The sequence below is a fragment of the Phalacrocorax aristotelis genome, chromosome 24, assembly GCF_949628215.1.
Source record: "Phalacrocorax aristotelis chromosome 24, bGulAri2.1, whole genome shotgun sequence".
Lineage (NCBI taxonomy): Eukaryota > Metazoa > Chordata > Aves > Suliformes > Phalacrocoracidae > Phalacrocorax > Phalacrocorax aristotelis.
In genome coordinates, this window is record NC_134299.1 from 1,753,538 (window position 1) to 1,765,406 (window position 11,869).

The following is an 11,869-nucleotide window of genomic DNA, read 5'->3' on the forward strand; positions in this document are numbered from 1 at the left end:
AAATATTACCCAAGTCCCCTTAAAAATATTGAGAGATTTATACAAAGCATGTAGCTAATGAATCTTCTGCTAAAAGCAGAAACATTTCCTGTGAAGCCAGCAGTTTCAGTTCCTCCCATACCTCAAAGACTAAAGAGTGCCTTGGTAGTGCTCCATCCTCAAAGCACCCAGGAACACCTGGCCAGCTCCTGGTCACCCCTCCTTGTGACTTTTCTCGCCATCTCCTCCTTCCCTTGCTCTAAGTCTTCAGACCAAGCAGGTCTCCTTGTGTCACAGTGCCTTTTTAGAAGGTAGGAAAAGATGACCAACTATCGCGGGAAGAGAAGCAAATGCGTCTACTTGATTTATTGCTCACCTGGAATATTTGTTTAACATTAAAGCTGGCAAGAATGGTTAATGTAATTTCTCTTAGTATTTTACTGGGGGTGTTGAACGTTTGAGGATATTGAGCTCTTCTACAGCAATATTTCCTAGAAAATTCTTACCTCCCTCTTGCTGAAATCCTGACCTATGCTGTGTTTCCTGTCTAGACTCCTGCTATTCCTCCTGCCCTTTCTAAAGCCATGCTAATTTGTCTGCAAGACAACAGCCACTATTGCTCCACAAAAAGGACTACTGCTCCTCTTCTCGGGTACCATCACAACATCCTCCCCACCTTGGAACATTCTTACAAGGAGAAACAGAGCAAAGTCACACTATTCTCTGGTGCAACACGATTAATCTCACCGAGACACCCTCCTTTCTGGGCCCATGGCCCTGGAGTCTCTGCCCCTCCAACCGTGACACCCTTGCTCATGGAGAGGAGCTCCTTGCACACGGAGCCCACTCACTTCCCCCACATCCCGCCAGCTGTGTAGATGTCAGCTCATTTCACACAGGGGAGGTTCGTGGGAACGCTTCTGTTTAGAGATATCGCTATCTTTAAATTTGGCCACCAAAGGAAACCACACAATACAAATTCAGTCACAGAACTTGGTAGGGTTGAGCAAATAAACTTTTTTTTTTAATTTTAGTTTGAGAAATGAGAATGATTGAGACATGCAAAAACTACAGTCATGTTTCAAACTTCCTTTTCCCAAAAACAAAGCACTATAAGAGGCAACATTAGCTACAGTGAGATTTCTTTCCTCTTTTTATTCTTCACATGGAGGAAATAACCACAAAATCCCTCTTTACTCTGCTGAATGATTGTCCCAGATTTGTTGAAAATCGGGTGAGGCAGTGCTGTGTTTTTCATGAGCTGAACAAAGGCGTTATCTTAACCAAACACTTCATCTCCCCAGAAAATTCAAACCAAAGCATTTAAACACTTTAAGAACTCATTTACGAGCTGGTGAGCGTGGCTAGAGCATCCTGGTATGTGCACGACACCAAGTATCGGGGAAGAGACCAAGCAGCCAAAACCACAGCCTCTACCTCTGGCCATGCCAGACCGTTTCTTTATGAATTTATACATCCAAACACTGAGACCTCCTAGGGACACAAATAGGAGGGGAAAACCTACACTATACAAATCCCTTAAGGCTACACATTGCTATACGATTATGTTCATTCAGGAATTTTCAATTGGCAGTTTCCGGTAACACTCCATTTCTGCCTTGTGTCCCTCTTTGTTGGGAAATGTCCAAAGCACGCACATGCCAACCCAAAAGTTGGAAGTGCCTGGATAAACTGAAACGGCCGACTTGTTTCTCCCCTCGCCTTCATGGTCAGACAAAGAATGTCCAGTACCTGTCATCGCAGATTTGGCATTATTAGCTGGGACAGAGGCTTCAGAAGGCAGAGAGAAACACTGCTATCCACCATCAGTAACTCAGGGACCTGCGGTTCCTCCCACCCTCAGGTAGGAGCTAAAATATTACGCCTCACAACACCGACCAGTCCACTGGAAGTATCAGCATCCCATATCCAGGAGATGCATCATTTTATACTTTGCTCCTTGGTAGTCTAGCGAGGCAGTTTCCAACACGCCATGCTACCTCCACCACAAGCCAGCAGCCACCTTTCAAAGCCTGGCTGTCATCTAGCGCACAGCTCGCAACCGCCAGTAGCAACACTCCAAGTGAGAGACAAGAGACTTGCAGCACAGAATCCCTCAGGGAGAGATACCCACCACAAGAGCACTGTTTCTCAGCATGAAGCATCAATATCAGTTTTAGAGAAAATTCCTCAATTAGGAAGCCCTGACTATCAAACTATGCATTAATGATAAACACAGAAGTTTAACACAGCACATAAGGAGGAGGAAAACAACAACAAAGACATTTCTGCCTATCATGTACATATAAGATCAGAATCAGCATCATAAAAGCCCACAAACAGAATAGTTTCAATTAATGAACAACCCATAAAGACGGCACATCGTCAACTCACCAGAAGCCCATAAAGAGAGCACCATCTCCGTTCGCTGCCATTAGCAATGGCACCGTGCTGCACCCAAGTTCCTGCCCCAGGACACAGCCTCCATCCTCCTCGGGGGAGAGCAGCCCGCCGGGGTCCTGCCCGTGCCCGGCTGTGCCAGCGCAGGCGGTGCCCTGGCTCCACAATGGCTAAGGCCACCCAAACAGAGAGGGGGAAAGACACAGGTCCCTGCATGTGTCCCTTGAAATGCAGTGGAAATGATGCGGGGGTTCTGTCACCTCCACACAGCAACACAACATCCTCTTGGCAGGGGAGATTATGCAGTCGTACCCAGGATCTGCTCACACAAATTCTGGGGAGGCCGGTGAACAAACTGCCCACCCCACCACACGTTTTACAGGCTTTCTCGCACACTGGCTGCCACCTGCCTAGCAAGAGCCCGGGAGAGCATCTGGAGAGCAGCCTGCCTAGCCTGGCGCAGGAGGGCTGGAGACGAAAGCAACAGCGTTCCCCAGACGCCTGCGAACTCGAGCAGGTGTAAGGGGACCCCGCCAGCCGAGATTGCCTCCTCGCCTTTCAGCGTGAGGACAAAGGCCCTGCTGTCCTCTCGGCCCCGCCGCAGCACCTCTGACCACACACAGCATCTACCAGGAGCATTTTGGCAGAGGCCGCCCTGGACTGGGCACAGGCCATGTCACCACCCACAGCACCCTCCTTGCAGGCACCTGTGACCCCCGTGCCGTGACCGTGACCGTGACCATGACCCTGACCCACCGGGGCTGCCCACAGAGGGGTAGACCCCCTGCCCCAGAGCCCCACGCCTCGGGGGGGCAGCCAGGCAGGACCCAATGCTCCACAAAGGGAAGGGGGGGGGGTCTCCCACCCCACCTGCCAGCCCTCGGGGCCGGGCCCTGGCAGCCCTGAGGAAGGGAAGCGGGCTGCCAGACCCCCTCAGCCGGCCCCCGGCAGGCCTGGAGGTGACGGGGAGGGGGCCTGGCGTCCACAGAAGGGCCGGGGCCCGGCCAGGGAAGGGGGGCCGGGGCCGCCCGCCAGCCCGGCGGGAGGGAGGGAAGGAGGGGGTGCCGGCCGCGGCCCGGCCGCACTCACCCGCACGGCCCGCCTGCCCGGGCGCGGGCACGGCCAGCAGCAGGAGGCAGAGGCAGCTGGGCGCCGCTCGGGCCCAGGCCCAGCCCCGGGCCCGGGCCCAGGCCATAGCGCTCCGCGTCCGCATCGCCCCTCCCGGCTGGGGCGCTGGGTCCGGCCGGCGGCCCGCGGCCTTATGGAGCCGGGCCGGGGCCTGCGCTCCGCCGCGCCGCCCCGGGGCGGGACCGCTCCGCCCGCCCGCAGCACCGGGGGGGCGGCCCCGGCCGCGGCCGAGCCCCGTCACGGCGGCCCTCCCGCGCCCGCCCGAGGCATCGCGTCGCGCTCGGCCCCGCGGCTGAGGCTGCGAGCCCGCCGAGCAGCACCGCGCCCCAGAGAGCCCCGCTGCGTCGGGAAGGAGCCCCGAACGCCGCCGCCTCCGACAGAGGCTGGAGGACATCCAGCCTTAACGTGCCCAGTGCTTTCCTGGAGGAAAAACAACCAGATCCGGAGAGCGAGCGAGGCCCAAAGAACAGCCTTGCTGAAGGGCACCGGTGTCGGCACAGGCCGCACGCACAATGACTCTTTCGGCCTTTCCTTCCAAAAAAACACAGTACAAATTGGAAGTCCGTGGAAACACAGGTCGAGGTTAGCACTCTGCCGCACTGCCACGGGGTGCAGGCGAGTATGGGAAAATCTCTAGGGAGAAAGACCCTCACGGAGGCTTTGTCACAAGTGTTGCTCTCGCCTGCCTCTGGCCGAACAGCAACCCATTAAACACCCTCCCGAGGCTCTCGGTGAGCACGGTGTCTTCCTCCCAGGGATGGAGGAATAAACAATGTGTGACACATCAGTCACATTACTGCACGGGCGATGGAGGAGCACCCTCGTGCCATAGCGATAAGTGGCGTACAAGAGCCTAGGCAAATAAAACCCAGTCTCACCAACAACCTTGCGGGTATCAATAACCTTTCCTGGTTTTCCAAGTGTGCTACTTCACAGGGTTTTTTTGACCCTCCACATTCTTCTTCCCAGTAGGTCGCTGCTCTTGAACAAAACAGATGCAGCGAAATACCTCACCGCAGAGGCAGAGCCAGACCTACGCCAGAGACCACGCGCCTTATCAGCACAAACAACAGAGCGCCAGACGTGAGTGCTCCTGGAGGGGTATCAGCCCAAAACACCCATACAGTCCTCGCTCACAGGGGTCCAACCGACATATACGACGTGTCAGAAATTGCTTTTGAGTGCGCATAGTGCAAAAGATGCCATTAACACCACCTAACAGGCTGGGCAATTGGCGCAAGTCTTCCCCCTCTCCTAACGGTGAGCTCTTGGCAGACTTTATAAGAAGCTTACACTGCTGTCGCTACAGGGAACAATTAACAAGGAAAGAGTCATTTGGCCCTTCACATTCCAAAACACTGCATCCATTTTTGCAGGAGCTGTAGGAAGATGACCTGCAACCTGGGTTACCCCCCCTTGCAGCCTTCAGCAACCAGAAAACCTCCCGTTCCCGTCAGCAGGAGGCGACAGCTCGACTTTATGAAGCCACTTGTACATATCCTAATGGACCAAACCATAAAGCTATGCAGGAAGGCAGCACGCTAAGTTGTACAACACTGCGAGGTGAGACAGAGGATTTTATTCCTGCCTGATGTTAGAAACAACATAGAGGTTATACCTCTTCAACCCCTACGGAAGCTGGCCGTAGCTGTTGAGTCAGGTAATAGCCTGTGCCTTCCACAGGCTGGGCGTTACCCGAGATACAGGAGGCTTCCCGTGGACGAGGATAATATCATGGATCGAATACAGATGCCACTGTGCATTACACAAATAATGCACAAACATGAATCATCCCATGGCTCCTGCCTGAGGGGCACGAGATTCCCAGGTCAATATCTCACAGGAGCTACATCCACCTGCCTTGACTCCTCCTGTCACTCACCACCCCCATTTCAGCCTTGCAATACAAGGCTTCGAAGACAACACACTTCAAAGCTCCAGAAACAAATCAGAAACAAGGCTGGAAAGCTAGGACAGCTTCTGAACACATGTTTTGGGTCAAACGCAAACCTGCCAAATCTGGAAACAAAAAATCTGGAGAACGGCTCTTCTGATCCACCAGTGGAAACACACCTCCAACGCCCATGTCAGGAGAGGTATCACTGAGACACGGGGGAAGGTACTCTTGGAGAAGAACCGGGTGAAACAAAGCAATAACTCCTGGAGCTCTGCAATGTCTTGAGTCACAGATGAAACCACAAAGGCAAGCATTGGGATTCAGGCTGTTATTTGTCTTCAGCACAGATTTTATGACTAGAACAAGGCAAACTGAGAAAACCCACTGCAGACAAGAGCCTTAGAGATTACTTGATACTAAAATTAGGTATTTCGTTCCTTCAGAGGCTTGATTAGGAGCTATACTCTCTAAAATAGGCATATAAGGCAGAAACAGGAGATATCTCAAAGAACTGAACTTACTAAGAAAAAAACATACACAAATGGAAACCAAATGTGTGTGCTGGACATCTCATTTCCACAGGACGTTGGAAATACAAGAGTAAGCTGTGCCAATAGAGCAGCCAGGCTTGCCAAAATCACTCGCTGATGTGGCTGGTGAACCAAAAAGATGCAAAACCAACTATTTACACCAAAGGTAAGTAGTATCCAGTGTGATAACAAAGCTTAGGTGGTAGATGTTGAAAAGGACCTCACTCAGTGTCTGGGGAAGGGAAGGGAATTTGGTGTTTTTCAAGGGAAAGCATTCCATCATCCTTTGACGGAGCAGGGACACGGTCCTCTTGCCTCTGGTTGATGGCAGAATCGCTGGACACCGGCCCCATTTCCTAAGGAATGTGGCGGGCGATGCAAGGCTGGAGACTAACGACCAGCAAACAACCAGGACCTTTGCACCTCCCCTGCAGAAAGGGCAGCCCACCCAAAGAGGCATTCCCTCCTTTGCGCTCCATCACTGCCAATCCCCTTTGGAGGCTCTAGAAGATTTTTAGGCTGGTTCCTAAAGGGAGCAAGGCAGCCATACAACATGAGCGGCAGTACGGTCCGTGTATCAGGGCATAAATCTTGTGCACGTGGAGTTCACCGACACTTCGTGAGCTGGACAACAGACATTGCCGGGCTGCGGTTTAGCGAGCTGTGCTGTGCTCAAGGAGACAGCAAGGGCAGGGGAGAGGATATGGAACAAATTCCCCAAACGACATCTGCTGTTTGTCAGTTATTTCTACAATTCTTTGTAACAAAGCTGTAGAACCAGCGAGAAAATAAATTTCTCAGAAATCCTCATACAATGGGGTTGGCCATCACACTCCCTTTTCCAGTGAAGTCTGAACATGCACCTTTGCCAGACCGAAGGGTATGAGGACTCCGACGGAACTGGCTAAACATGTAACAGCAGTTTTAAATAGCAAAGTCACACGTGTCATGCTCTCCCTCCAACCTCAATCCTGCTGACTCCCACACCCTCTCCACAGACCACGTGCATGGTGTTTGCTTACAACCACTGTAAATAAGGCAGATTAGGGATTTTGGATGCAGCCAGGACTTCACTGACATCACCAGCAGCAGTCCAGCTGGTTTAGGAAGCACGCTCGTTAACACCCACCAGCAATCGCTGGCTGACAGGCACCTACGAATCCTGGTAATGGCTCTTTCCCAAATGCATTCTTATCAAATGACATGTGTTGCCTGGCTTCCAGCTGGAGTTAATGAATGCCACATACCTGTCTCAAACTGCACTTGGCATGTCCAATTTAATAACCTCAAGACACTGGGGCGGGGGGATTAGTCGAGATAGAAAAATGAGGCAGAAGGAAACTGATGGAAAGAGGCAGCAGCCAGTCCAGATGCAGAGGGTCAACAGCGGGATCCCAGTCTCTAACCCTCTACTCTTACGTAGCTGAGCATGCTGTTCCCTTCAGTTGATCACCGAGTCTCATCCAGAATGCACTCAGGGGTAGATCTCTCCAGCCCTCTGAGAGAAAGAAGGGCCAAGAGTAGGCAAGGGGGTCTTCCTAATGCCAATCGCTTTGTACAGGGTGTAGGGCAGTTAGGATAAAAAAAAGATCTGCTACTTGACTATCCCAGCAGTACTAGTTCCTCCTCCAGGCATGGAGATGGCCTAGACAGCTTTTGAAATCCCTTCCCTATTTTCCTATTAATGGGAAGTTTGCTCAAGGCCTGAATTTACTTTTATTTTCAGAAGACTTCCAGAGTCACACTTCAGGGAGCTCAAGGGAACAGAGACACAGCTTCACCCCCAGCTCTAAGCCTCCTCCAGGCAGCACTTGCCCGTACAGTTCCCTCCTGGCCGTGACCCACTGCTGCCCTGCCGGCTTCTCCTTGCTGCCGCCTCTCTCCTCCCACAGCGTTCCCAGTCCCTTCAGACACAACCTCTCCCTGCAACAAGTAACCGTGGTGAAGTCTGAAACCTCAGGGCCTAAAGCATGAGTTTCATTTACACCCATTTCAAAGGTGCTTTATGCTGACAGAATGGTGTGAAAGCAGAGTAAAACACACACTTCATGTGGTATTTCCTCTGCCTTAATGCTGCGAATGAAATCCACTGCCACCCAGCCCACATGCCGTGCAATCTCAGAGCTATTTCTAAACCCCGTGGAAGCCTCTTAATCATTAAAGCAGGGCTTAGTGGGGCAGCTGGCCATCGCACCCACCAAACCAATGCCTGCTGCAGGCCAGAGGAAACCCAGCTCCCGCAGTACCACTTCCAGCTCCAGCTGACAACAGTCATTGACCACCAGCGAGCGGCCAAAACCACAGCTCCCTCGGGAAGGCGGTATCGCCCTGCACCCTGCACACCGGGGCTTTCGGCCCCATGCTGCGGGAGCTGCTTGCCCGAACCCTCTGCCCCATCGCGGGGGCCGGGGGGAGCGGCTCTCCGCGCCCCCCGAGCTGCGGCAGGTATGGGGCTGCGGCCTCAGGGCGGAGCAGGGGCTGGAGAGCGGCTCCGCACCCCAACGGGCCCCGGGGGGCCTCTGCCCGCCCCTGCCCCGGCCGAGGCGGGGGCATTCACCCCGCCACGCACCGACGGAGGGGCGCGGACCCGGGCGAGGCCTCCCCGGTGCTACCGGCACGGCGCGGCCAGCTCCCGGACGGGGTGCACGGGGTGCGCCCGCCTCCAGGGAGGCCTCCCCGGTACCGGGGCAGGCACCGCCACGGGGCCTCCGCGGGGCGCGGGTGAGCGCCGGGGCGGGACGGGGAGGCGGGCGGCAGCGGGGCTGAGCTCACGGCGCCGGATGGCTCCCGCCGCGCCCCAGCAGCTCAGGCCGAACGGGGCAGCGCGTCCTGAGCCCCCTCGGTGCCGGGGGAGCGGCGGGGAAGTCCCGGTAGGGCGTGAGAGTGCCGCCACCAACGGCCCTTCACGGAGGTGAGCGGACTAGACAGGGAGGGGCTACGCCCAACCTCCGCCTTCACCCATAGGCTGGGAGGCCTCCCTGGCAGCCAAACACCTCCTCGTGTGTCACGCACTTCCGCCTCGCCGCCCGTCATCCCCTCTGCGGCTTCTTCCGCCTTCATTCTGATTGGCTACGAGCGGCTACTCCTCGCCCCCCAGGGAAAGAGAGCAGGCGCCCATTGGCTGGCGGCGGCGGCGCGTCAGGGAGGCTGGGGCGGGAGCGTCGTTTCCTAGCAGCGGCGGCCGCCGCCATGGCGCCGCCGGTGGGCTACGCGCTGCTGTGCGGGCAGGCCGCGCTGCTGCTCGGTAACCTCCTGCTACTGCTGCAGGGCGCCTCCCGCGGCCTCCCGCACAACGGCACCGAGGCCGAGGTGCCGGGGACGCCCGCCGCCGCCTGGGCCTACACCGACCCGCAGGCGCCGCTCGTCCTCTGCACCTACCTGTGAGCGTCGGGGCGTGCCGGGGCGGGGGGCGCGGTCGCCTCGCCGCCCCTCACCGCGCCCCCCTTCCCCGCAGCCCCGAGGAGTTCGTGGAGTGCGAGGAGCCGGTGGACCACGGCGGGAACGCCACGGCGCAGCAGGAGCTGGGACACGGCTGCGTGAAGGTGAGGGGCCGGGGGGGGGGGAGGGCCGGGGCGCCTCGGGGGGCCGGGCCTCGCCGCCCCCGGGCCCTGCCCGCGGCTCAGGGCGCCCGCACCGCTCCCGCAGTTCGGCGGACAGGCCTACGGCGAGGTGGATCACACGCGGGTGCAGTGCCGAGCGCTGGACGGCATCGAGTGCGCCGAGCCGCGGAGCTTCCTGCGGGGAAACCGGCCCTGCGTCAAGTACGGACGCGTTCGCCGGGGGCGGGAGGGTCCCGCTCTGCTCCCCCCCCCAGGGACTCCGCATCACTCCGCTCCGCCCCCCCGGGCCCCCGCATCCCTCCACTCCCCCCTTCCCTCAGGGTCCCCGCACCGCTCCCCCCTCGGGCCCCCCGAACCGCTCCCCCCTTCGACCCCCCCCACCGCTCCCCAGGCCCCCCGCAGCAGAGGGAGCCCCACCGAGGAGAGCGGGCACCAGGCTGCGGGGGGCAGCCCCCCGCACCTGACGTGCCCCTGACCCTTCCCGTTGCAGGTACACTGGACATTATTTTATAACCACTCTGCTCTACTCCTTTTTCCTGGGTTGCTTTGGAGTGGATCGATTCTGCCTGGGCCACACTGGCACCGCCGTGGGGAAACTGCTGACGCTGGGAGGCCTGGGGATCTGGTGGTTCGTCGATCTGATCCTCCTAATCACCGGTGGGCTGATGCCCAGCGACGGCAGCAACTGGTGCACCGTGTACTGAGGGGGGCAGAGGCTGCTCCCGAGAGCCGACCCCGACAGAAGCTGGCAGGGCTGGAGCCGGACTCCTCCGCTCGTTCTGCAGCGTCAGAACAGACTTTTCTGCCTTGCGCAAACATGGATTTACAAAGCTGTAACTTAATGTGCAGAGCAGTTGTTCTTGCTAATTCCTCTGTATGAACCTCGCACACGAAACTGTTCGGTATATATTTCGCTTGACTAAAATAATCTGGATTCCCTCCCTCTGCGAGTGGTAGCAGTTTAAGAAATCAGACCTTGCAAACACAGGCAGTCAAACAAATCTTAATAAAGTCTGGAAGGAGCTGACTCCACCTACTTTCAGTATTAGTAGATTCCACACAGCCACAGAGACGTGGGCCAGTAGTGTGTGGTTTTGTGTTACTAGACTTTGCAGACCTTTACAGCCGAGTAACCTAATGCAGAGTTATAGAGAATGGCAAAACGATGAGCTCTAATTCTGCGTTATTTGTTTAACCCATGTTCCCCGGCTGCAGGGGAAGCCGGGTTAGATTTAGTGGAAACTGCAGCCTTGGGAGAACATCATTTCCCACTCTCTTGCAGGCGAGGAACGCCACAGTGCAACAAATAGTGTTCAGGCCTCTCGGAAGAAGCGCTTGTGTCCTTTGGTGTAACTCCCCCTGCCATGCTCTCATTCTAGAAGCATCAGCTGTAGGACGCTGCAGCCACTCCAAAGTAGTACAGGTGTGGTAATTTTAAATTACCTGTTTCTCCTCCTGTCCCGTCATGGTAACTAAGTGCACTTTTCAAAACGGCCTCCCCTCGTGCTGCTGTGGCAGCAGGCTCTGTTCTCTTTCCCTGCTGCCGGATAGCCATAGTCTTTAAAACCCGTGACCCTTCAGTAGCAACCATTGGTGTTTTTACAAAACTGCTAAATAGCAGCTTTGCCTCATTAGTGACAGAGGGCTCGTTTCCACCCGGAGCTGTCGGGAAGGGGTTGGAGCTGCCGTCCACGCGCCGGTCACCCCCCCGGCTCTGGCACAGGGCACGTGCGGTACCGGAATGCGCGGGAGCGTCAAGCAACCACCCACCCGAAAGAGGAAGCCCCACCAGATGCAGTTTGAAAATTTACCGAGCTGAATAAAAATGGGAAAAGGAAGCTCCAGTAAGTCACGGCCAGAACCAGACACAAAAATCCATATATGCAAAAGTCCAGTCACATTTTGCGTAAAATACAGCAAATGTACATGCTCTGTTCTGCCAGCCGAGGACCCTCCAGCTGTTTCCATCCGGCGAATTTCTGCCTGTGTTACTTCTGCCTTCCATGGAGCCACAGCGGGGCTCAGTTTGGCCGGGAATTCTGCCTATTCCAGTGGTTTATTGCAACAACTCCTCCTCTCCGGGGACCGGGGTTTATAGCCCATTTAGGTCACCAGTAATCTGAATTTGGCAGCTTCGAATAAGTCTCAGGGCACCGGGGTGGGGGGAGGCTTCATCATGAAACTGCCGCGTTCTTCGGACCAGTGGAACAACGGGGCTGAAAAGCCCGCAGCGGGGGAAAAAATACACAGCAAGCCAGAAAGCAAAAAACTAATAATCCCATGTGCAAAAACCCATTGTCATTAACATCTCCCCATCTCCTCAGCCCAGCAGCTGCCAGCTAACAGCAGGACCTCAAACTTCTTCCGCACACGAG

General features: G+C 55.9%; 2 protein-coding genes across 4 annotated transcripts in view; one reads left to right on the top strand and one right to left on the bottom strand.

The window, feature by feature from the left end:
* The window catches only part of LOC142048091 (disintegrin and metalloproteinase domain-containing protein 9-like), a 31,572-nt gene extending 27,884 nt beyond the window's left edge, over window positions 1-3,688 (bottom strand). Inside the window, exon 1 of the mRNA XM_075074648.1 lies at window positions 3,469-3,688. Coding sequence (XP_074930749.1) covers window positions 3,469-3,592 — 124 coding nt within the window. The 5' untranslated portion in view covers window positions 3,593-3,688. The remainder of the gene's footprint in view (window positions 1-3,468) is intronic.
* Window positions 3,689-9,064: 5,376 nt separating this feature from the next.
* Window positions 9,065-10,521, top strand: TM2D2 (TM2 domain containing 2). Of its 3 annotated transcripts, none has more exons than XM_075074672.1 (4): window positions 9,066-9,314; window positions 9,389-9,476; window positions 9,558-9,695; window positions 9,985-10,521. In XM_075074672.1, exons 1-4 carry the CDS (start codon window positions 9,124-9,126, stop codon window positions 10,372-10,374), a joined length of 807 nt encoding a protein of 268 aa, XP_074930773.1. In that variant the 5' UTR covers window positions 9,066-9,123; the 3' UTR covers window positions 10,375-10,521. The 3 variants fall into 3 exon arrangements, with proteins under 3 accessions (XP_074930774.1, XP_074930773.1, XP_074930775.1); XM_075074674.1 differs by having other exon boundaries at window positions 9,067-9,314; window positions 9,580-9,695; XM_075074673.1 differs by lacking the exon at window positions 9,558-9,695 and having other exon boundaries at window positions 9,065-9,314.
* The last annotated feature ends 1,348 nt before the right edge of the window (window positions 10,522-11,869 follow it).